Source organism: Alosa sapidissima, chromosome 2, assembly GCF_018492685.1.
Source record: "Alosa sapidissima isolate fAloSap1 chromosome 2, fAloSap1.pri, whole genome shotgun sequence".
NCBI classification, from domain to species: Eukaryota; Metazoa; Chordata; class Actinopteri; order Clupeiformes; family Clupeidae; genus Alosa; species Alosa sapidissima.
The window spans coordinates 20594934-20621162 of NC_055958.1; the positions used below are offsets into that span (position 1 = coordinate 20594934).

Genomic DNA, 26229 nt, shown 5'->3' on the forward strand with positions numbered 1-26229 from the left:
TATCATCTTCACACATGAATCACTCTTCACACATGACATGAGACACTCACAAAAGATCATATCTTCACACATGAGGCACTCATAAAAGATCATATCATCTTCACGCATGAGACACTCATAAAAGATCATATCATCTTCAGTTGCCTGTTTGTGCTTCAGTTGCCACCAGTAAACAATGATTGCAAAAGTCAGTTGTCAATGGTGACTTGTGGGTATTTCTAGCATGTAATTACCATGTTAAAGCAACATGATCCCTGAACTGGTATTTATACCCCTTGTAGTCAATTTTCAACATACTGGGTACTCTGTTTCATGTTACATGTTATTACAATAAAAACAAAACCACTTTTTATTCAATCAAAATAGTTTATTGAAATAAAAAAAATGCAGTTAGATCTTCTGTTTATTGTACAGAAGTGAACACTTCTCAAGAGGAATTGCTTCTCTCTGCAGTGTCAGTATCCCAGCCTCTTCAGTCATCGCTGAGGGAGGGGTCCACCGCTTTAGAAAGCATTGGCACAGAACCACGCAAAGAGAAACACGGTGCAGCCAATAAAGAGTGTGGTAAGATCTCTCCTCCAATCAATAGATGCGGTACTTTGAGAGGTCTTCTCAGCCATCCTCTTCTCCAGAGTCTTTTCCATCTGTGTCTTTCTGACCTCGTCCAACGCCCTACGCCACTCAGCATCTCTCTGACCGAACAGTCCAGCTTTCAGAGGCGGCACATTGCAAGGACTCGGCTCACGGAAGGTCACAGACCTGATGACATCATCTGCTCTCATGGGCAGAGAGCTCCATACCTTGTTGGCTTCAACGACCTTTTGGCTCCTCTGAATCAGATTACTGACGATGAGTCTGTTTCTTTCTTTCTCCTGTCGCTGGAAGAAAGCCTCCAGACAAGCCTCTGCCTTTGTCAAATTCTCTTGCCTCTGCCTTAGCCTGTCTTTCTTGTTCATCACCGTCCATTGGTCAGTGGTGGTTGGGGCAGCCTTTTTTCTAAATAACAAAATGTACCAAGCCTTTCCCTGCATCTTTTCCTGACTTTGCTTCTTTTTCTCTTTCTTTCTCAGTTCCTCAACCTTATTTTCAGCCTTTCCATCTTCAATACTGTCGATACTCTCGGAGATGCCGTTGTGATCAATGTTCTTTGTATGAAACCTTGACCGTCGGTATTCTCCTTGCCCCTCTTCCACAATGGCCTTAGTCTGATCATGATGAACAGCAGTGCAGAGGAGGCAGCTAATCAGGAGGACTCTCCATCCATGAGCTGTTCGGCCCTTTCCTTTCCTCCCAGGGCTCTGCCTATCACCAGCTGGCCCTCCTGCACCTCCTGGCTTCAATGCCACGTCCTTAAACTCTGTCATGAAGTACACTCTTATCTGGGGGAAAGGTTGAGAAAAGGAGTGAGATAGAAGAAGCTTACCAATACCAATACCAATACTAATGCCAATAACAATAACAATACCATGAGGGGCAACAACGAAACTACTTAATACAGTTGAATTGTAGTCACTATGTTGTCCTTATTTTTTCTTCAAAAACAGTGATAAAGATGAGCATTAATCAAACAATAATCAAATTATAGCATTAATCAAATAATAATCAAATAATAAAAAAAGGTATTCTTACCACAATATCCACATGCAAAATCACAAATGTAGACAAAAACCTGAGAATGCTGTATGTTTGACAACGTTACCATGGAGATTTCGGAATCTTTAAATTACCTCAAAAGTTCAGATGTGATGTCATAATCTCCAGGCAGAAAATATGGAATTCATGTCTAATGTTCTTATTTTTACATTTTATTCATAAACAAAAACCTGTAAAGTAAAAGTTAGCAATAAAAGTAGTTTCAATAACATATACTGCAACTACAGGCCTTGAAAATCCACCAGTTAACAATGATGACCAACTGAATAGTGAACAACCTCTGTGAGTTCAACATCAAAATGGCCAAGGTTGTCAGTTGTCTTCATCACTCACATACATTACATACAGTACTCTGCTTGCAATAGTAAGTCCCTGCCCCCCCCCCCCCCCCCCTACATACACAGCACATTATTTCATCAGGAAGCTTCTCCAACACACATCCCCAACATACTTACAGCACACTGCCCCCCCCCCCCCCCCCAATACACAGCACATTGTCTCATGAGGAAGCTTCTCCAACACACATATTGCACACTGTCCTCTCCCCACATACACAGCACACTATCCCATCTCCCCTGTCATCCCCCCAACACACACACCAAGACCCCTGGCAGTTGGGTTAGCCCCTTGAGCCGTGGATCTGCCCAAGGTTTCTTCCTTGGTAAGGGAGTTTTTCCTTGCCCCTGTTGCTCTTGGGTGCTCCTTGTTGGTGCCCCCCACCCAATCCCAATCCTCCCCCACCTTTTTTATGCAGCCCTTGCCACTTAATCTACTAAACCCCTCTTCTACTGCACTTTTTACCCCCCCCCCATTAATGCACAAATAGGCTGACACCAGACATAATTTCACTGCATTTCTTACTTCCAGTAACTATATGCATGTGACAATAAACTTCCTTGTATCCTTGTATCCTTGTTCTAGTAGTGGCCATTCCTATTATCAAGTTAAAGCAGCAGAAGACATGGTATTTTAAGGCCAATCAAGGCCAATTCAATTCTATTCCTTTTCTTGTTCTTGAGAGACAAAAGTCAATGACGTGAGACTTCTTAATACTCTCTAGTGATATAATTTAGTAACTTAGAGGTGGTAGACCTGATCAACAACAACAATGAACAGGCCTACCTGAATCAGGTAGAAAAGGCGGCGCATTGGTGTTAGTCTTAGAACTTGACACTGAATGTCAGCAAACAGAGGATGTGGTTGTGGCCTATAGGAGACAGTAGAACAGCAATCACACTCCACTAAAGATCAGTAAGAAGCCCGTCGAGACGGCTGCAAGCAGGGCTGGAATTTCACAGCAGCCATGCCGGCCATGGCAGACGTTGCCTTGATTCCCTTTTAGTTCTCAGGCCACTGTGGCCTTAGTGCCCTGCATGACGGCTTCCCCCTTCTTTCCGCATTCTGCTTAGTATCTGGCAGATGCAGCATTTTTGTGGCCTATTTCCCTGTTCAAATAATCATCAGAACTATGCAATGATTCTAGAGCCAAGATGATTTTGAAGCCATTATTTTAAGGTAAAATAAATACACAGTGATGCTTTAATGTAACTAAAATGTAACTAAGGGAATTATTACAGTTTTTGACAGGTCTCTGCTAAAACTCAGTTTACAGAAACAAAAGGTATTTTAGGACAAAACACTGTTGGGTCAAATAATGAAAACAGAAGCGTTGCTATGGTATGAACAAACCCAAGTTGCAAGCAAAAGTGCACATCTCACATCAGAGGTATAAAAACTCTATGAACTCTCTTCTGTTTGAATTATACACATATGTATTTTCGTTACAATGCAAAACAAAGGCCAACACTGAGACAGAAGGAAAATGACAGGGTATGATGAGGATGTTCCATCAAGGGTAAGCTGCTTGCAGAGCATGATCAAGCTTCACTGTCCCACGATCTTTATCAGAGCTTTCCCAGATGCTTTCTCTCAACTCATCCATTCCCAGATTCTGCAGTGAGTGCACTCTGACAGATGTCTGACAGTGGGCAGTGGGGATATTCCTGGGAAGCTGATTGGGATCTTGTGAATTAGTTCAGTTGATGTGTTCAAAGTAGATCTGGCTGTAAAAAGGCACGTTTTCAGTCAGCAGCAGTGGAGATGCTCCAGGTCTCATAAACCAGTAGGCGTGGTGAGGCTCCAGAAAAGAAAGAGAGAAAAAATAGGTCTGCACACTGTCTTACTCTCTCCCAACGTTTCCACCTAAAAGGTCAGGAACATGGATGTGCCTGAGGAAGATCTTTCAGGTCAAACGTTAAAAACAATTTCCGGGATCAAGAAAGACAGTGTGTAGATATATATATATATATATTGTTACGGCCAGCTCGTTCACAGACCGCAACATAAAGGGAGACGACGACAAATGTTTAATCTAAAAGATAATTTATTGAAAATAGAGCCAAATTACAAGCCACGAATGTCTAGGGGAATAAAATGTGGTATGTAATGCTGTGCCTGCGTGGATGCAATGAATGTGTCAGTATGTTAGACAATTGAGAGAACAAGAGAGAGAAAGAGAGTTAGTGAGATAAGTGGGAGAGAAAAGGGACAAATGAAGCAATGTGCCTGTGTTGAAAGGAAATCAAGAAAAGAGCCAAAGAGTGCCTACAGAGAGAGAGAGAGAAACCCTTTTGTAGCCCCACCTCCAGATGCAGGTGCCCCTCATAATGCAATTAGCCTAACCAGGCCCAGCCCTGCCCGTGCACTGACAGGCCAAGACCTGAAGGGGGCACAGGAGGTTGTAACTATATATATATATATATACTGTATTTCTCTTTCTTTTCTGTGTTGGGTTTTATCCAGCACCTGTTAAAATACATGCACTCTTGACCTACGTGGCTCCAATAAAGAACACAGCTTTGACCCCCATCTGGTGGGAGAATCTTCCTCTGTCCCTTTTACATTGTGAATAGAGTCTCTAAAGCCTAACACAAATAAATGTAAATAGCTCACACTTAAAAAGCCTTTGCACATATGAATAGTTTTAACTTGCATCTAAAAAAATACACTAATATTGCAGGAACGGATTCAAATATTTTGTTTCTGAGATTTGAGCCTGGAGGACCACTCCCTAGAAGCAGTACCTTCAGTTCAGAGGCAGCTGTATCAGAATACATGTGCCTTGGGGAAGGAAGTCATTATTTAAGTTCTTCTTATCAGGCCTGGTTGTGTGGGCCAAAGACGACAAACAGTCAGCTTAGTTAGTGGATATAGGCTACTTAACACTGTAGACTGAACAAGATGCATTAGATAAAGTATGAATCAAAGGTTGACTTGAAAAAAACCTCAAAATGTCTTAAAATGGGGTGTATATTATGCATGGACGGATCTTTTTATAATAGTGAAACACTATCTGAGCTAGACTAAATATGTTCTTTGGAGATGGCAATCCTATAGGACTTAAGGATAACTGAATGACAATGAAGCAACATTATGTGCTGTGACAGTACCTTTTTCCCACAGATAAATGACCTCAACGGAACAGAGTTGTTGTTTCGGGAAGTCGATCTGAGGTTTATTATGTAACTATGAGAAGATGCTATAATACACCCCTCTTGACAATCCACAACCCCCTCATCACGTTTAATTTAAAGCCACATTGCTTGCATCCCAGTTATTACCTCATGAACATAAATTCACACAGTGGGTGTGGAGGCACAGTTGTAGATACTCAAACTGATCACTTTTGAGTATGGGACTGGAATTAATCTGTATTTCAACATAACCCTAAAATACTAGTCGGGGTGAGGACCTTTGGTGTGAATGGAAGAAACGTTTTATATTCTGGTTGTCAAGTTTGCAATTTTATGAAGGGTTGTTCCTCCTCTGGCAAGATAAGGGCTCTAAATGCAAATCTAAATGCAAATCTCTTTAAATGTTGAGAACAGCAATTGTATATTGGTGGTTCATAAACACCCCCTTGAAAATCTGAACAAGGTACAGGTACATTTTAGTTCAAATGCAGTTAAAATATACCATACAATGTTGTGTAAAATGCAAATAAAAACAGAATGTAATAATATGCAAATCTCATAGTTAAACTCTTATTTAGTTGTAAAAAGGACACAGACAACATATCACATGTTGAAAATGACACATGTGACTATTTCATGGAAAATAATATGTTAATTTTAAATTTGAAACCAGCAACAAGAGGTTTCAAAAAAAGTTGGGATGGGGTAACAAAATGCTGGAAAAGTTGTGTAATGATAAAGAAAACAAAAGGAGGAATGTTTCACAACTAATCAAGGTAACTGGCAACATGATTGGGTATGAAAAAGAGCATCCCAGAAAGGCAGGGTCTCTTAGAAGTAAAGATGTTGGGGTATTTATCACTGTGTAAACCTGTGTGGACACAGGTGGTTGTGATGAAACACTGTCATTTTAATGCTTCTTAACATGAAATTGATAAGTAGCCTATTTGGGGAGTTCATAATCTACAGTAGGCCTACATAATATAATTTAGACATTCAGAGAATCCAAATAAATCTTTGCATTACGGCCTACAGCATGGGCATCTTGCAAAGCACAATCAATTTATACAGGTTAGCACGTTTTATATATAATATTTTATATATTGTCTATGTACTTTTTGCTGCTAAATATTGGTTCTGATGACACATTCTGTTTTTACTTTCATTTTACACAACATCCCAACTTTTTCTGATTTGGGGTTCTATATCGCCTATACCATACATAATTTCACTGAAAATAAGGGCAAGTGTTAAGGTATAACTTGCATTAATGCTTCAGTTTTAGAGTGAGCATTCACTCATGAGTTGTACTGATATATTTAGACAACGTAATCGGGTCGAAGGCAAATGTGTGTTTGATGTACGGAAGGAGACGTCTTTCCCCGGGATTTACTGTGTACACACGTGTGCATATATATGAGCCCATATTTTGGCGCTGAGTTTAAGAAGGGAGAAGGAGGGTGTGGGAGAGTTGAATTACACACACATCCCACCTTCTTGCCCCATTCTCGAATCCTTCCCCTTCCTGAACAGCGGGAGGGCGCCTGAATGTGAAATTATGCATGGGAGCAAGCAGGAAAAAAGGATATCAGTCTTGGCCATGGTCTAGAGATATGCGAGATAACCAATTAAAATGTCGGTTTCAACTCATACACAGAATGTATTTCCTATTTTGAAATCACAGTTCTGATCAATCGGAGAGCAAGTGGTGTTGCCAAGTCTTACCTGTTGGAGAGAAACAGTTACAGTTTCAGATTTGTGGCTCTTTCCTTCTGCAAGGACTTGAGACTGTGGATTAGGCTACATTTTTAGTTTCCTCGTTTGAATGGGTCATCGGATCATTCTTCTGAATTTGCCTGGATGGGATGCACAGTGAGTTTTATCTGTTGCGAAGACGATTTCCTTCAGATGCCTTTGGACCAACATGTGGAAAAGAAGAAAGAAGAAAAGACACCTGTATCCAAGGTATGTTATGGTCACTTATGTGGTGACTTTATTGTATGGTCAAGGGCATTATCGACAGAAAGTGCCCTCGACTCCTTAGTTTGCACTTGACTATGGATGGAACGGAGGAGAGGGTGCAGGGAGAAAAAATGTGTTTACCTGCGCGTACTACGAAGACAACCTTACTGTATGTGTTCCTTTCCCCAAAGTCACTGACAGATCGTCGACTTTTACGCGTGTAAGTGGACAGCCTGTTAATTTGAATGATGTATATAAGTAGCAATCAACTGAGTTGTACTTAAAACCACGTGGTAATCTTTGATGATCATGCAATGATAAGAACGGTCTACTCAGTTTATTTGTGCGTGACATGTAAGGCAAGTAAGATGTGGTCAGTAACTACGAAAGACTTTTTATGTAAGATAACTAGCCTATTTTAGTGACTACCTGGTTGGATGAGCAAACGGTAGGCTAATGAAAAATCGAATGACAGGATTCGTAGGAAAGAACAGATATTCACAAATATGGTGACACAGCATAGAACTTATTTTATTCAACAGTGAGTGGGCTACCAAAATGAATACAGGTACGTTTTGGGTGTCATTGAAATTCAGATTGTTGCTGTTGGTACGGGCTGTACATAAAACTTTGAAGTTTGAACCTGTTCCTTTCTTCACGTCCTTCTGACCTTGGCCTAGTGTGCCTTGAGGAGATCCCCCTGTACATATATTACCTTGTCAGGTAGATTGTTGATTGACCCTTTAAATCTATGGTGTCTAGAAACTGGGGAAAAACTTGGGATCTGACGATGGGGTGGTCTGCAGCTGAAGGCTGGGGGTGGTGTTCATTGGTGGTTAAGGAGTGGCAGTGAAGCTTGAGGAACAGGGTTGGCTTTGTGGCTGAAGTGCAGAGCTTGCCGTCCGTCTGGGAGGAATGTGACTACAGACCTGTGCAGTGATAACCATCTCTCATATGTACAGGGAAATAAGATGGACAGCCCACTTTAGTGGGACTCACTTGATCTTTGATTTTCCAGATTTTTTTTTCTTTCAAAAGCAGATCTGATCTCTGACTCTAACTATAGAGAGAACAATGCCATTTCTTCTCAGGTTGACGTCTACATTTCAGTTCCACATACATGCATATTCTCTGTGATTTGATTTTTGTGAAGTAATAATAGTATAATACTTTCCATGCTATGATCTGATTCAATGAGAGGTCTTTTTTTGTCTGAGACTGAGGTGTGTGCTTTGCTGTAAGTGAATACCCATACACAGAGAATACCCATAAATACTCAAGGATTCCATTCCATTTTCAGTTGTCCAACTAATCAAGATTGTTAGAGTCGTTTCTACCTAGCTCAAGTTGCTGCAGCCAACAGCTAGAGTAGCCAGGCAGTTACAGTGCTACTCTGGGGGCAATATTCTAAAGATGATATGATAATCACTCTCTGTAAGTAAAGCCAGTGGCCTCTCCAGGGCTTGTCTTCAGGCTCACGGCCAAAGGTCTAATTAGAGACTTGGAGATTTATGGCCGCAGAGTTCCTTCCCTTTTGTTCATCCCAGTGTCCATCACCTTTTGCCTGATGGGTGGTATGTCAGTCTGTGTGTGTATGTGTGTCTGTGTTGTGTGTGTGTGTGAGAGAGAGAGAGAGAGAGAGTGTGTATGTTTGTCTATAGTGTGTGTGTGTCTCTCTCTCTGTGTGTGTGTGTGTGTGTGTGTGTGTGCATGTGTGTGTGTGTGTGTGTATGTGTGTGTGCGCATGTGTGGGGCCACCTTGGGTGCACCTCTGAACAGAGATGTCAGGCTCATCCTTTCATTAGTGCCTTGGCTGCTCTGCGTCTGTTGTGAGAGGTGATTGGCGATGGTCATCAGTCAGGTGGCTCTACTAGTGATGGGCTCCAGTGGAGATTGTAAAAGGTGATAATCTGTTTGAGACAAAATGCACACATCCAAAAAGGGCATGTGTCAAAGACAGAAATGAGACAGAAAACTTTGATGTGAAGTTACAAAAAAGAAATGCAGTTATACTGCAGTTTTTTTCGAAGTACAGTGCAGTTATATTACAGGACAGTGCAGTACAGTAGTATTTGCATGTCCAAAATACTGCATTTCAGCAGTAAAGTACAGTACTATGCAGCACAATGCAGTTTTTTCATGTCCAAAATACTGCATTTCCTGTATAAGAACTGCAAACATTTCCTCCAAAACTGCAGTTTTGATACTCAGAAAAAGGCAGTTTGACACTTGAAGTAATACAGTTATTTTTTTTAAGGGGTGAAGCAGGTGTTGTTTTGTGTTGTGTTTGTGACCCCTCAAGCAATTTCGCTTTGACATATCACATGCCATTGTTCTCAGATAAGCTGTACCTTTCATGAAAAAACACCAACCCGAAGTCTGTTATTGTAATAAGTCTGCTATTATAATAATCTGATTATGAATCACAATAGTGTTTGCCCTACATGGACAGTCATACAGGAATAACAGTGCTTCTGATTTCATTTCATAAGAGCTCTTGTAAAAGACAAAAAAGGAAGTGAAGTGAGCCATTTGAATGGTTTGCATGTCCACTTCAAATGGGAAAATCTTTTAGAAAAGCCAGTCCACTGAAGGTGTTTTTTAATTACCCTTTCATGAACACAACTGATCTTTGTGTGGAGGCTGTCACGCTTAAACAACGGAACAACAGTAATACTACAACCCAGTGATATGAAAGTCAGTGTAAAATATCTTTTTGTGTGTTCCCTCTTGGCATAGCTTCCCTCCCACAGATGCTTAGCCCTCCCTCATCAATCAGAGCAGCATGGCACCTCCACAGACAGGGCCCAAATCCTCTCAGCACTCATACATCTCCCGACATCAGACGGATGATGTTGTTGCAGAGGGAGACCGATTTGGAGGCTGGGATGTTGGTGTGTGTGTGTTTGTGTGTGTGTATGGAGAAAAGACGTGGGGGGGGGGGGGGATTCCAGGGGATTTACTAGTGTGTGAGAGTGAATAGCATAATAATTTGAGGAAGACAGGCCACAGCAACCTGCCCCAGGTAGTGAGCGAGCAGGGCATTTGTACTGTTTAGAGCAGGCTGGCGTACACACTGCGATTGGTAAATGGTGATCTCGCCTTTGAGGTATACCAGTACTCCAATCATCACTTGGTACTGAAGTTTTGAAACTTATCATGACAGATGATGATTTTAGTTTTAGTTTTTGTTTCTTTGGTGTTGGTTTTAGGCCAGAGTATCTCTTCTTTAAGCTGTATCTTTAATCAAGGTAATGTGCACACTTTCTCTCAGATGTGTAAGCTTGTTAATTGAAAATATAGTGTCAAACTGCGGCTTGCTCTCCACAGTAGTTGTAAGTGCAACGCTGAATTGCCCTTGATTTGATTTTTTGCCCATGTTCCTCATCTAATTTCTCTCTGTTCTCCCCCTTGGTTGTGTATGAGTGGGAGGAGGGTGAGGTTGGTGGGTGAGGTTGGTGGGTGAGGTTGGTGGGTGTTGGGCTACCTTTGTATTCTCCTCCCTCCACACACCGGCTATCAGGAGATTCTGTCATCGGCCCGGTGCAACACATTCCCTCCTGTCAGAGAGGGCTGCTCTCCGCTTTGCTCCTATCTCAGCCGGTCACTCAGTGTTCTGTTTGACCGCAGGCCCAGTGCTTCAAAAGAGCCAGCCATTTGGCTCCAAACAATGCCACTCAACCTCATCCCCCTTAACACACACACACACCACCACCATTGTGCCACCAGCCAGCAACTGTATGGGAAGACACAAGAGTCAGGTGTAGGAACATGTGCTGTGTAGAAGCCAGCTGTGGGCCATTCTCCTTGACTGTTACCCCACCCCACCCCTTTCTCTCTCTTTCTCTCTCTTCTCTGTTCTCTGTCTGTCTCTTCTCTGGCCTTCCTTCCACTCCTTCTCCTCATGGCTCCTCTGTGGGCCTGTGTTTGTTCCAGGAGATGAGCGCTCTGTGTTATTTTTAGATCCTATCTCCACACCACACACACACGCACGCACACACGCACACACACACACACACACACACACACACACACACACACACACACACATAGAAAAAACAACAAACCTCTGTCCCCTGCACCTAGAGGCCTGGCAGATCAAAGGCTATCTGGCAGCCTGCTCTGCCGGTCGCCCGTGAGGCCAGCTGTGGGGCTCGTCTGCGGATCCCAGAGCCTGTGTGCTCCTGATGAGCTTCCTCCAGCTGCTGTGGCTTGAGACAGCCAGCGATGGTGGTGGTGGTGGTGGAGATGTGGATGGGAGAGTGAGATGTAGTGGTGGGGTGGAGGGGAGGGAAGGGGAGGGGAGGGAAGGGGAGGGGAGGGAAGAGAAACAAAGCGAGTCGAGGGCTGTTCCCCCTTCTCCCTTTCGTGCGAGTGTGAAGAGCTGTTTTGAAGAATGCAGGAGTTGTGTAACGCCACCACCACCTGGCTTCAAGGCCTGCTCTGCGGCGGAGGGCACCTTTTCAATCGAACATGGAAAATCAACAAGGGCCGGGCTTCATAAGAGAAAGTGGGTGGATTTTTAGAGCTTAATGCCCATTCATTTTGGTGTGCGTGTAGGCTGCGTTGTTCTGTCAGATTGGACAAAAGCACAAAAGCTCAAATGTTAATGCCGGATATGGGAATGAAATGAAATGAAGTTGATTTATTTGCACAAGAACAGGGAAGGCATCCCGACCTTTTTCGTGCCATGTTACAGTCATCAGGCCTGAGTTTGTCACGGCCACCATTGAAGCTTCTTCTGAGTGTTTTCAGTGCAAAATGTTTATCATAGTGGGGGGTAAGGGCTGGCGTCCGTCCAGGCACACTCCTGTCGGAGAATGACCCCAGGCACTCAGCGAGAGGTGTCATTCTATCTGTTAGGCCCGTGCCAAACCACAGAACAGTGTCAGACACTGTACACTCCCACACATCTGGTGTGTGTATGTGTGTGTGTGTGTCTGTGTGTGTGCGTGTGTGTGTGTGTGTGTGTGTGTGTGTGTGTGTGTGTGTGTGTGTGTGTGTGTGTGTGTGTGTGTGTGTGTGTGTTTGTGTGTGTGTTCAGTCAGTGTGTGTGTGTGTGTTCAATCAGAGCCTGTGCTGTCAGAGAGGCTCCTGGTGATCTCTGCTCTGATGGATGGGCCTATGGAGAGTGACGGCATGCTTTCATCGGTCTGATCTGATCGCTATTAGAAGCAGCCTTGTTTATCAGGCTGATCGCTATTAGGAGCAGCCTTGCAATCTTGAGGAAGATTATCTCAAAGACTGAAGTTATGTGTAAATTCAATTCATGTGCAGCCGAGGGGAGCAATTGAAATGCTTTCATGGAATTTTGTGTGTGATTTCATATGTGCTTTGATTTTTTACATCTGAAAATATTTAACCTCTAAATTGTTTAACATTAGGTCCCTTATTGGTCAATAAACCTCTGAATCACATTTTTGAATGATCAGGTGTGACACCACTAGGCCAAATGGATTGTTCTTGAACTGTACAAAGCCACAGGCTCCTTTGCATGCTCTTGAGCAGTGGCCAGTGTGACAGGCTCCTGGCAGGGTGTCCCCTGCATTCTGTAATTATCTCATAAGGTATGTGGCAGTGCGAGAGTTACCCACAATGCCCCTCAACATTCCAGTCTCCCGCTGGCTGGGGAGAAACACTGTGGCCTCTGTGCCGTGTCTCTACGGCAACCCCATCTCACTTTTACCCTCTGGATCCAACCCAGCACTCTAAAATGCAGCCTCCTGATCAGGTTTTGAAATGGAGTTCTATTGGACAGCATTCCTGAGCTCCAGGGCCAACAACACAGCGTTTAAATAATTTGAAGTGTAGCAATGAATCACACTGTTTCATGTAATGTATTTGTGTGGAAGTTACTTAGTGTCTAAATGACATAAGAAGCCACCTTTGAAGTGATGGACGAACTAAAGATCAAACCAGCCCACTGTAAATTGTTGCATCCCCCTGAAAGCCCCATGGTCCATCACATGCTGGGTCGTTGTTTACAGAGCTGTGCTTTGTGTGTGGTAACCCTATCTTCACACAGTGAGTAAAAACAGAAGTTGAGAATAACAAGAGACTGATTGCTCTGTGGGCATCATGTTTGTTTTCCATATGAGGAATGTATATCTCTCTTGGCTCTCATGGACTGATTAGGATCTAGATATGTACAGTAATCTCTGATATATGACTATTGTCAGTGAAAAGCAGAGACATAGGCCTACTTATTTGGTCGTGCTCGGTCTGTGACGATGGGGACAGACAGTGGGCACACAGAGGGTGTTTGCAGTTCATTTTCTCCAACACGACCACATCTGGAGAAAAGAGGCGCAGGGTCAGGAGGCCTTTTGATGATGGATGAATCTGAACTCTCCGTGTTTGCGGTCTGACGTCGGCCTGCGCTACCTGTGGCCAGGGGTTTGGAGGGACAGGCAAGGCACCATGGTGAGAATCCCAACAAACAGAGAGGCACCCAAAGGGCAGCCACAAGTCGGTAAGAAATGGCCACACATCACATTACGATTTAATGGATGGAAAACAAGAGTCTGTTTGTTTTGGAGCAGGGATCAGAACACTAGCTCCTCAGGCGAGCAATCTGATTTGCCGCCTCCACGGAGCACTGCAGTCAGGCGCACATCTTCCTGAGAGTGGAATCCATGGCCTCTTCATTTTTTTTTTTTTCTTTTCTTCCAGGGACAATTGTTGAAGGGAAATTTAAATCCCACTTTTAATGTGTCATTGTGTCCAGATTCTTCCACCTCCAAATGTCAAAAAGGAAGTGATAAAAGACATTTGATACCATGCCATTAAGAAATCTCTCACACTATAAGTGTCTGTCAGCTTTTACGAAAATCAATCTCCTTGAGTTACTTAAAGAACATTAAGTTGAAAGTGTCTGGTGAAAATGAAAGTGCCATGAAAGACAGTACAAAGGACTGTAAGCATCAGGTTTCTGAAACCCCAGTCACCAGAGGACTTCATGATAGAGACAAGGACTTAAACAGGAGAGATCCTTTTACCTCTTACCCACACTCAGCTTGAGTAGAGAAAATTAGAGGTCAAGCCTTTGCTTTTGCTAAAGGTCTTGTCATTGCTACAACATAGTTAGGTTGTTGTTTTTTTGTTTAGTCAGTTGCTTTTTCTTGAAAGGAAGTAAGTATTTGAAAGCTGTTTGCAAATGAAATCAAGAAAAACGAGCATGAATGAAATGGTCAGATATGTCCTACCAAGCATGCTTTCAAGACATTAGTGAATCACTGATGCAGAAACTTCCTAACAATGACTCTGTCAATAGAGGATAATAGCTTGACAAAAAACGCTAATAGTCACTTAAGGCTTGTTAAATACAGATAGCATTGCTTTGAGGATGGAATGACAGTCCACAAGATAGATTAAGAGGAAGGGCAACTGTATTTTTCCCAGGGTTACGGCTGTGTGCTCCCATTATGTGAGAGGATAAGGCCGTTCCAACTTAAACATCTCCGACTGTGCAGTTAGATGGACATAATGCCCTCTCTTTACCCCATTTCCGCCTAGCTCTGTCTCTTCGTGTATTGATGAATGTGGCCTTTATCCAACATTTTTGTTGACACTTTTCTACTGCGGGGATGGTCTTGTCTCGCTTTCTAATAGTTGGCATGGGGTTGTGCCATTCTGCTCCTGGCAACCAAGAACTTCCAGCAAATTCCAACTCAGACTCTTTTGTTGGGACTCAAACCCCCCTCTGAAAAGATGGACAGGGAGGCCCGGCCTCTCGCGGTGCGTCACATTTGACTGAGATGTTTCTTTGTTGTTGTTTGTGGTCAGATGTTTCTTACAGCACTTGCCATTCAGCAGCATGGTAATTAGTGCGACAGCGAGGCACGGCTAGGAGAGGGCTGTCCAGGTCGGGCAACCACGCTTTCATCATTGGGAGAGGCTTGTTTTTCCTCCAGGGAGGCCATAAATCCCCTCTTTGACATGCTGCATTTACTCCGAATACACACAGGAAGAAAGGGCCATTTTTTTTTTCTCTGTTTCGCGCCAAATGTCATAACAAGCCGAGGCAGATAATTTTGGTTGTCTCGCTCTTGCTGCTTTTAAAGGATAGGTTTGCACACTTCCACATTCCGAATAGAGGAATTTCACAGGTATTTACACTGGAATGTCAAGTCACAGTGGACCGTGAGGGATAGTTAGGGGTACCCATGGAATTTAGGCATCAAGTGCCTGCCCAGTAAATCTGTATCGGAATCTAAATGTTCCTGCCAATGTTAGAGGCTAGACAAATGTTTCAGAGTGTGTGTGTGTGTCTGGGTGTGTGTGAGTAACAGATATGCTCTTTATTGCAAGAAACACTCAAGTTGGTTGGGATGCAAAGATACTTTACTGAAGCAAGAGGCATATCCTCTAAGGCTGTTAAGTTCTCTTGTTTTCACTACTTTCCTACAGACGTTATACTGATACACTTTTGTCCAGCATATGCACTCTAAGCTTGCTCGGCAAAGCCCCCTCCGGCGTTTCCCTGGTCAAACATTGTGTAGAAATACGTTTGACCAGGATCCAGAAAGGAAGGCAAGCCATTTTGTTCTGATGGGCCTGCTTAATCCCACTCATGCAGTAAGTCTTGCTATCTGAACGCTCTTTCTGTGTATTCAACCAGACATAACATGGTGGTCATAGTATTTATCCAACACTATAGTACATAGTATATATCCAACACATGTGCCCTATAAGAAACTGCACATCACTTTTTTGCCACTATGTAGCAGATCTTACTTGAAGTACATATGCAGATTGAGGTATGTTGAGGTGAACTCAACGTTCATGATGAAGGTGAGTGTTGGCCCACTGCTCACTATATGCTACAGTCAAACACATACTACACAGGGGAAGCAAACAGAGGCCCAGTTACTCAAGCATGTTTGCATTTCACAGTCAGTTACATTTCAACCCTCATGGGTCAGTGGCAGTTTTAAACTGTTGCCAAGTCCAGTGGAACAAGTACATGTACAGCCTCACAAGGAATTGGGTAGATTTAGGAATTTTAAATCATAAACTCAATTTTTCCTTTAAATGGTTCATGGTTTCTATAGTTATATCATATTTACTATGTTTTGCATATTGCATTGTGCTAACATAGAGAATATCCCAGCATACCACTGCTGTCCTTGTAGGCACCCAGCTTGCTAGGATGTTGATCTACATACTGTGAAGGGGCCTCCAACATCGAGGTGCCAGTGTTCACAATGGCAGAGCAGCCTGAGTTACACCAGCCGGTGGACTTTTGGTTCACCTCAAACCTTAAGAGAGAATATGTATTTTGTGTTACAGTATGCATATGGAGCTGAGCTTATCACAGACAACAGACACAATAGCATCAGTTGTGTTCATACAGAGAGCCGTCAGGCTCTGTCACACTCAGACCAATCTTCTGTTTGGAAAATCATTGTGTGGTGGTCAATGTTGATATTGTGGTGGGCCGCCACAAATAAGTCAATGCATGGGAAACACTGAATCTTCTCAGAGCAATGGACTGGATAACTTTTTCTTACCGAGACAGTGTCATAACCAATGACCATTGTGGGGCTTCCATATGCCTCAGACATCGTCTGTCTCTTGCAGGTGTTGGTGGAGGATTTCTGGGGGTTGAAGAGTGTATGGAGCGCTGCGAGACAACACAGGGATTAACAGCAGAGACACATGAGCTCGCAGCAGGATATGGTGTCAAAATCCGAGTCGGAGGAAAAAGCACAAGTGTGCCTACCCTGTGTAATTACAGCTCATGCGCCTGGCTCCCATTGTGATCCCCGTTAACGGCCCGAGCGTGTCGCACCCTGTGTAACTCGAGTTGGAATTCCTAATCGAACGAGGGCCAGAAGTCTGATCGCTCACATGTGCCTAAAATGCCTCGCGGGCCCCAAGCATTCTTTGCATTCATTGCATTCGCACAGCTTCATTTATTTACAGTATCACCCGCCTCACTTTTAAGCACACTTTGTGGAGGGGGCAAACAAGGCAAGCCATTGTTCTCCGAGGCCAGCTAATCTGGCACTTGTGCGATCCCTGAAAAGATCAGAGAGATAGCCACTTGTGTGTCTCCTGAAGCAATGTAGCACGATTGCTAAGCTTTTAAATAACCCTCAGAGCTGTGCTAGCCAGCTGCTCAACCTTTTGCAGGTCAGATTTTGGTGTCTAACTTACTGCCGGCTTGACTCTTGCGTTTGATGGAATGGACCCAAAGGTATGATGATCCTTTGTCAAACAGGATGGTGAAGGTCTGGCCTGGGGTCCCCATGCTGATTTGTCTAAAGTAATTCTACCTGTAGACACAGAGAGGGAGAAAAACAAAGAAGTGTGTAGACACATATTGGCCCTTTCCAAAACTAGTCCCTTCCCACTCCCCTCAGTTACGGAGTGCACTCGTGTGGGAATCACCCTCACAGCTAAATAAAGTTCCCTTGATTAACGAGTACCACACTCAGCTTTGGGATGAACTCTGCCTAGCTGAAACAGGTTATGACGGAACCATGGATTTGTTTAGAGGTGTACTTATGTGGAACTAATGCAGCATTGATTGACACACACCCTCAACAAGTCACCCTTGGTGTTCACTCGGCATTGGTTTCGGATGGCGGACCCAAGTGAATGCACAAACGGAGAAATCCTCTCGTTCTTGTTGGTACAGTAGGCCTACAGGAGAGCTTTTTTTACCCTAGGAAACATCAAATTGTGCAGCTAAGGTGTGTGCAACATTATTGATCAGGTCTTCAGTATACACATTGTCTGCACTGTCTTCTAGTACTCCTCTGATGCGAAGGTTAAGAGGGACCCTGGAAGAGAAGACACCTTTTTTTTATCTCATTATTAGTATTTTACAAGAACAACATTTGTGAGGTCTGTATGAACTGAACAAAAGTGTAGTAATCTAAGTCAGTAAGATGCTCTCTACTCATTTAGTGCTTTCCCTCTCTCAGGGCCCCATCATGCACTCAAGCGCAATTGACTTTGTACACTGGCGCTTGTGTCTTTCCTATTTTGCTTTCGGCGCACATTGGAATTTTTGCGGGCGGTTCAGCGAAAAGAGGAGGCGTGTTCCGGCGCAAATGTTCTCTGGTAATATTTTGCAGTTTCAGAAAACAATTCCACCACAGACCAGCAAAAACCTAGTCTAAAGTCAGTGGCGCATGCAGTATTCAAGATGGTAAAAGAAAGCAGCGAGTAGCCTTGGCTACAATTTCTGTAGTTGCTGCGTCCGTGCGTTGTTATTCTCTCTCCTGCTGAAACAAAAGTTGTGCATTTAAATGGTTTCTTATTCACACACCCACACAGACCTAACAGAAGGTCTGAGGCATCAGATTGCAGATATTAACATCCAATGTATGATTTAAAAAATGTGAAACTTGGAGCTCATGTCCTTCTAATCTGACCTCACCAGTCCCTCAGCAAGATCCAGGCACAGCAAGCTGAGAATGAAATGCTTCATGGTTGTTTTGGGGTCTGGGTTTTCAGTGGTACACTGCATGGCTTTATAAGCATGAGTGATGCAACTCATCAGTAGCGTACTGGCTACAGATAAGATATGGAGCTTTCCATACACAGCATGTTTGTATGTTTTTATTGAGTTAGCATGTGCTTTATCAGTTTTATAATTTTTTTCTACTTTCACAAATGGACATTATTTGGATTGATGAGAACACCTCTTATGTTACACTGGGGGGTTGAAACATAGTCTTGCACTTAATTGAAATCAGTTGCTGTGATATTTGACCCCCTTCTGTGCCATCATAGATGTCATTGAAAAAAATCACCAGTTTCAACAGGTGTACAGCGCCTATGAGTCAGACTAAAATATACAAATGATATAGAGAGTGGAGTAATTTCTCCACATGGCTTAATGAACCAAGATAAAATGAATGTGGTGTATGCCTTTGCATGTCTGCTGGAAATAAGACTGCCATCTGTTTTAATGGAGACTGCCAGGCGAGGAGGGAGTGTCACACATTCATCATTTCTCAAGTGATTGGCACCTGGCCAGAGAATATCAGATGTTGATATGCTTCTCTTAACTATCACAACTGATTCGCTCTGGGAAGAGTTGGAAAGACTAGCCTCTTCAAGAGTGAAATAGAAGAGTTAAGTTGTGATACTAGTAGATAAAATAACATATTAGGCTACTTGTAACAATTGTGAATACAGAAAAAACACACTGTGTCTGAATGAACTGTAATGGTCTCACTACACAAGCAGGCAGTCCAGCTAACAATGAATTGCAATAGTCCTGTTTGGAAATAACCATGGCCTGTACAAGAAGTTGTGTGGTTTAACTGAACACCTGGGGTCAGATGCCTGCTCCATTGTTTTAAAGCATAATTTTGATATTATTTTTCTGATTCTTGTGGGCTACAATGTGCACTATGAGTTATTGTATCATGGAAGCTGTCTGGCTGGCCAGGTTTCACATGAATTCTTTGGGCTGATGTTTGGTACACCTCAGAAGCTGCAGTGGGCCCGACTCTCTCCCTCTGTCCCTGTGCTGCTGACAGAGAGAGAGAATGCGTAGTAAGAGTAGTGGAGGGCTTCTTGTGTGGTTTGACCACAACTTCAATGCTGATCACTGTCTGTAGGAGCCACAAGGACTCATCCTGACCACAACTTCAATGCTGATCACTGTCTGTAGGAGCCACAAGGACTCATCCTGACCACACCATCAAGATTACGGTCACTCACATCACCTGACAGCATGTAGTGACTCACTTCGCTCTGGTCATTTTCTAGATCTACCTTAGCTCTTGCCAAAAATAAACTTCAGTTCAGCTTTGCATGGAAGTGACATGGATATAATGCAGCATCCCATCTCATGAATATTCATTTTCTACTACTGAGAGGGTTTGGGCACATCAACTCAGTCATCCAGTAAAGATAGTTTGAGACCCTGGGAAAAGAAGTACTGGTAGATATTTGAGCACTGACGTTTGAATACGATAATTATTCTCTCTTATAAGTCTAGGAGGAAGCCAGATAAGGAACTGCTATATGCTGTATATATTGCCGCATCACATAGGATAGAGGATGCACACCACTGCCAGTGTGTAGTCTTTGGCATTGACCTTGTGAGTTCACTGTGAACCATGCTCAAACCACGCAACCTTTGAAATACCACCATGTGACATATTGCTAATGACCTTTTTGAACAAAAGCCTATCTCTAGATGTGTTTGTAAATAAGGCTGTACTGATAAGGAGTCGGACTACCAATGAATGCTCATTTTCCACAGACTTCAGATGTGAATGACATTGATGCTGAGGCCAAGTTTAAACTTCAGTGTGGCTTGTTTGGTTCCTAACATTCTATCATATAATCTTCAAGGCACTTTTTTAACTTGCTGAAATTCAGAAAGATTGTATGCCATCTGCATGTGATACAGTATAATATATCTATGGGGGAAATAAGTATTGAATGCGTCAACATTTTTTTAGTAAGTATATTTCCAATGAGGCCTATTCACATGGAATTTTCACCAGACATTAGTATTGACTCAGGCAATCCACAAATATAAATTATTCACAACATTTAAGTCCATAAGAAAAGTTATGTGTAATAAAGTGGAATGACACAGGAAAAAAGTATTAAACAGGCTAAGAAAAAACAGTACACCAAGGCAAGGAAGGGCAAGGAACCAGCTGAATTACCGTATGTAAGTTAGAGAGTAATTATCACAACTATCTTTGCAAATTAATGGGTTAGTAATTATTCATGAAGTGGTACTGTTTTTATCTCATGGCACTGGCAGTCTTCATACAGTTGAAAGAACGATGAATGGAGCCATTTTGTTTCAAGAATCTTGCCATCCACTAAGATGATGATTATTAGACGCGGGTGGACCTTCTAGCAGAGCAACGATCCAAAGCATACAGCGAAGGAAACTCAATTGGTTTCAGAGAAAGAAATTAAAGGCCCTGACTTAAACCCAATTGAACATTTGTGAAAGGAACTAAAGATCAGGATTCTCAGAAGAGGGCCCCCCGGAATTAGTTTCTTCATACAGGAAATATCTTGAAGCTGTCATTACAAACAAAGGCTTTTCCACAAAGTAAGACATTTCATTTGGCGTGTTAAATTTGTTTTTTTCCTTGTGACACTTTATTACACATAACTTGATTTATGGACTTTGATGTTTTTGTATATCTTTATATGTGGATTTCTTGAATTAATACCAAAGTCTGGTGTCTGGTGTGTGTGTGTGCCGCATGTGTGCATACGTGCGTGCATTCATGTGTGCATGCATATTTGTGTATGTGCAGGGACTGATTAAACAGATAGCCCCCTGTGCACAAAAAATTTCTTTGCGCAACAGCCCACATTATGCACTCACTCCAGCGAGACGAGTGAAATAAATGTAGGCCTATCTGTCATCGGCATAGGCTATTTGCTACGATATAAGCTACTGTTAGGCCTATAAGTCGCGATTTATTAGGCTATCCAATCGCTGTTTTCATGAACATTGCAGGAGTCCACTTAAATTCACCTACCTACGAGTGGTTCAGTTTGTCAGTTTCACTTTCGCAAACACACGTACACATTGAATGATCACTCATAGCCTACCACTTCCACCTAATGTTATGCCTCTATATTATGAATTGAGAAGTATTTATTGATCCAGAAAACATTTAGTTTATTTCTCTTTTGGTCCGTGGTTCCATAACACCATTCTGTTGTGCCGCAAATTAAGACAGAAGCACCGGGCATAAACTATCCTACTGTAAGTTCATTCAATTTTTTTTTTTTTTTTTTTTTTTTTAAATCCAAGGGCCCCCAGGCACATGCACACTTGGCACAAGCCATGATCCGTCCCTGACCAGACCCAAGACCTTTGGGGACAGAGCCTCCTGTGCTGCTGCCCCTAGTCTATGGAACAGTCTACCCCTACAGATATGCATTGCTCCCTCCCTAGGTGTGTAAAACACTTGTTCTGAGGCCTTTGACCTTGAATACATTTCATTCTCTCATGTCGGCAGTGCAACGCAAATACATTTCTATAAGGACAATGGATCATAAAACCTAAAAAAAAAATATTTCAGGTTAGGCTAAACTGTCAAATAGAGCAGGTGTAGCTAGTCATTTACTAGCATGGTCTTAATTTACCTCACACAAAAAGACAAGTCCATTGAAGCCATTCAGGATGTGAGCCATCATTTAACACACTACAAAAACTGCCCTTCAAATATGACTAATTGCATACTTTCACTCAAACAAGCAAATGTGGCTGTTAGCATTTTAAGAAAATCAAGTTAAGATCAACAAATTCCATTTTAATAGACAATCTAGACACAACTCTGAAGTTACTACGAGAGTTAAAAACATTTCTAGTCAGCTTCAAACTGGAGTCATGAATCAAGGAAAGACAATGTTGGATAAGGACATTTGGCCTTTATTGAATTCCAAGATGGAGAAAGAAAAAGTGCAGGAAATGACCCAAGATGGGAAGAGTTCCATTAAGCATTATCATTCTGAGTGGTCATTTCAGGAGTCATCATGGGAGTCTGCAGGGATAAAAAGCAGCCTTTTACTCAATACAATAAGCCATTGCTTCAACCTGGGGCTGGTTAATCCAGACATTTTGTTAGGACTACTGGTGTGAGTTTATGAGCAAAACTACAGACTGTAATAGGAACCAGGCCAGCCCACAATATGCCATTTTAGCACCCTTGCTCTAAAAGGTTAAAGCCAAAGTGACTCCCTTGTACAGCATGTTGGGCCAACATGAACTGCCTACCTACAATTCAAGGTGACAAATGCAAAAACAGGAGCGAAATAAAGACACAAGATAAAGCATTGACACCATTTGTGAGCAAGCCTACAATATGATTGCGCCAATATGGGACTGGATAATCAACACAAGTTTGACTAATGGCACTGATTTTAAAAGCTGCTGGGATAAAAATGAACCACAACCAAGCTAGCCCACAACACAGTTTCTGTACCATTGCTCTAAAAATGGCCAAGACTCCTTGTGTTGAGTGGAGTAGTAGCTAACGTGAACTGCACCTTCCCATTGGTATTCAAGTCTAGTTAAAAGCACTGCAACAAAAGCATCATGATGGAAAAGCAGTACAATAACTCAAATCTAAGACTAAAGCATATTCTAATGCAGAGTGCCATGTCTACCATCTGATCAAGATCCACAAGTCTGGAATTTCAATACAATTACATTCAAATCTTTTTACACAACAAAAAGCCAAACAATTACCCTTGATGGTGGTCCCATCTTGAGCAGAGGTGGTCCCATTTTGCAGATTCATTACGGTGGTTAACACAGCATCCTCACTTGGATAATCTTGGGATTCCACATGAGGAAACCATGAAGAGGAAAAAGGAAAATGGGATCCAATTTTAGATCCTAAACTATGGGATCATAAAGCCAGCTTAATCCCACTAACAGCAGTGGTAAACAAGACACGGACACATCCTGCACTTTACACATCAAACCTTACCAGTTCCTACACTGTGGGCTGAAGTGGTCTGGTTTTGGGCAATCTCAGCATCTTCACTCAGCCCATCTGGTGTCTCTACACAAAGAAAGCCAGAGAAATGGAGAACAGTTTTAGACCCTACAGTAGTTAGTGCATGAAAATGCACTGTTCTGTTATCCGAAGTCTTCTACTTCTCCTTCCCACCAAATTTCTGCGTCTAATTCAGCTTTAACCGTTTAACGTAGAAACTTCGTTTACACTTTGTAACGTAGGTCTTGAAAAGGACACGTGGGGGAATGCATTTTTCACTTTTGTAAACTTTATACTTTGAGATATTAATAAAAAGCAAGCTTATTTTCCCCCATAGACTTAACATGGGCTGATGACATCACAATGGGCTAATTAACTTGATTTGCACCTGTATCAACTTCCAGCTGCTCACTACTAGGACCCATCAAAGGGCCAGTTAAACTGATTGCACCTGTATCAACTGCTTTTCTTAACTAGGCCAACTCTGTCTCCATTCTACAAGGATATAAGGCACATTCCATCCACTTTCTATCCATTCATCCTCTTCAAACCATTCACTCATCCACCCATTCAACTATCCACCAACATCCATTAAGCAATCTGCCCATCAACATCCATTCAACTTTGTCTATCAACATCCATTACACTATCTAAATTCAACTTTTAAACTATATACTCTGTCTCGGGCTTTAAGCATTCGTTAGACCGGCACATCCGGGAACTTGACTCGTGACAAACGTTCCCGCCCCTTTCGGGGGGAAAACAAACAACCCCTCATTAACTCCAACGCAAATTAGGGTCAATAAACGTAATTCGTACAGAAATCGCAGGAATAAATAACAAAAAATACCACAAATCAATATGACCACTCAATACATAACCATTTTGCCGGTCGTTGACCGTGAAAGATACCTACAAAAGCTTAATTCAATTAATATAAAAACACGTCTCTTCAGTATCCCAAGTAGCCTACGAAGTGGTGCAACAACCCCACTCAGTGACCAGAAGGGTCATACGGTCTTCTCTTCTTATGGCTTGTAGCCATAATTTTCTTCTGTCAGGATTTTTTTTGAGGACATGGTAGGCAAAAGAAACTCAGGGAGGGGTTCTTAGCTGTGTGGTTGGTACATGTCTACCGGTTCACTCTGGCTTGTTCTGAGGGAATGTTTTCCCCTCAAAAGGGGCATGGCGCAAACAACCTGCTCTGTGTGACACGGGTCCGGTTGTAAGTATACAATCTGGCTCTATTAAGACTACAGATTCTGTTCCCATTTCCTCTGCCCACAACTGTTTCAAAATAAAGGTCCTCACTACAATAATTCACTATTAAATAAATTTAACTATTTAAACTACTCAACTATTTAACTGTTTAGACATTTCAACTGTCAGTTGTCATCAACCATGACTCCTGCCAACTGTTTCCAAATAAAAGTTTGTTTTGCATGTTATGTTAATATACAGTATATTTATATTTTCATGCACTGGTAATTTCCTCGAAGTGACATTTTCTAGTTATAATTTGGGAAAGATAAGTGTTGGCCATGCCTAGAAACATTTTCCATGGATGCTAGAAAGACCCTGTAAACCAAGTTGAGACTTGTCTTGTGCATTCTCTCCTGTAGAAAGCAGATTTTTTTTTAACCTGTAGAGAGTGTTTCTAAACAAATCTCATGAATTAGCTCATCTACTTGCTGAGGAGATGGGGCAATTAAAATCAGTTGGTTTAGAAAATGATTGGATCTGTGGTGGGAGAGATGAGACCACCTTTGCATTGACAATGTTGCCCAAGCAAAGTCAGTGGACTTCCCTCAGCATTTGAGAGCAGAGTTGATATTGACTGGCGTTTCAGGACTGAAACTTAATTTAATATACTCTCCAATGTTTGACAAAACTCAAAAGCACATATTCTCTTAGGAGTTACTCCACCTGTAGCAGATGACGTAGTCTGGTTTTGGGGACTTGGGGTTGCAGTTACCACATCAGCTTCACTAGCCCCATCTTTTGGTTTCCACATAAGAGGAAGACAGAGGGAAGCCAAGTCTCAAGACAATAAAAATCACACAATAAATCAGACTTGCAGAAACTCATACAAAAAAAGAACTTTACCAGTAAGATCAGGTTGCGCAGTAGCGGTCTGATTGTGGGGATTGGGTGCTGGAGTGCCTGCTTGGCCATCTTCACTTGCACCACCTTGGGTTCCATTTAAGGTTAGACATTTAAATACAACACAACCAACTTGCAAGAACATAAGAGCATTACATTAAAGACTCACCCTCAGCTTGGGTCTGGTTGTTGGGATTTGGTGTTGTTGAAACATCAACCTCATGGGCCTCTCTTTTCATGACACCCCTCTTCAGTAGACAGAAGACTGCTCAAAAGAGCAGAAGAAATTATTTAAATCAGGATTTTAAAAACATAATTAAACCAGCAAAAAGATACTTAAAACACATACCATTACTGAAACTGGCAATGAGAACCAAAACAACAAGTTTTGCCATTAGTGCCATGTTGAATCACCAAAATCACTAGGAACGATGAGTTCAAACCATTGGAGGCTTATAAAGGCACGACACACTCATTCTTAATTCAATGATAATTAGAATCACACGAGTTCCAGGTGTGTATCGTTTATGGATTCATGGGGCCTGGCCTAACAATAAGGAGGAAGGCGTATGCCGCAG

The 26229-nt window shown here is 42.4% G+C and overlaps 2 protein-coding genes across 7 annotated transcripts in view; one reads left to right on the top strand and one right to left on the bottom strand.

Annotated features, from left to right (window-relative positions):
* Positions 1-391: 391 nt before the first annotated feature.
* LOC121700072 lies at positions 392-1685 on the bottom strand. Its single transcript, XM_042082762.1, has 2 exons — positions 1630-1685; positions 392-1379 (listed from the first exon to the last, which is right to left on the bottom strand). Exon 2 carries the CDS (start codon positions 1362-1364, stop codon positions 504-506), a length of 861 nt encoding a protein of 286 aa, XP_041938696.1. The 5' UTR covers positions 1365-1379; positions 1630-1685; the 3' UTR covers positions 392-503.
* Positions 1686-6779: 5094 nt separating this feature from the next.
* tns1b (tensin 1b) overlaps positions 6780-26229 on the top strand; it is a 179671-nt gene continuing 160221 nt past the window's right edge. For 3 of the 6 annotated variants that reach the window (XM_042065488.1, XM_042065508.1, XM_042065515.1), the window contains exon 1: positions 6780-7091. In XM_042065488.1, coding sequence (XP_041921422.1) covers positions 6987-7091 — 105 coding nt within the window. In that variant the 5' untranslated portion in view covers positions 6780-6986. The remainder of the gene's footprint in view (positions 7092-26229) is intronic. The other 3 variants (XM_042065544.1, XM_042065579.1, XM_042065526.1) reach the window with 2 other exon arrangements.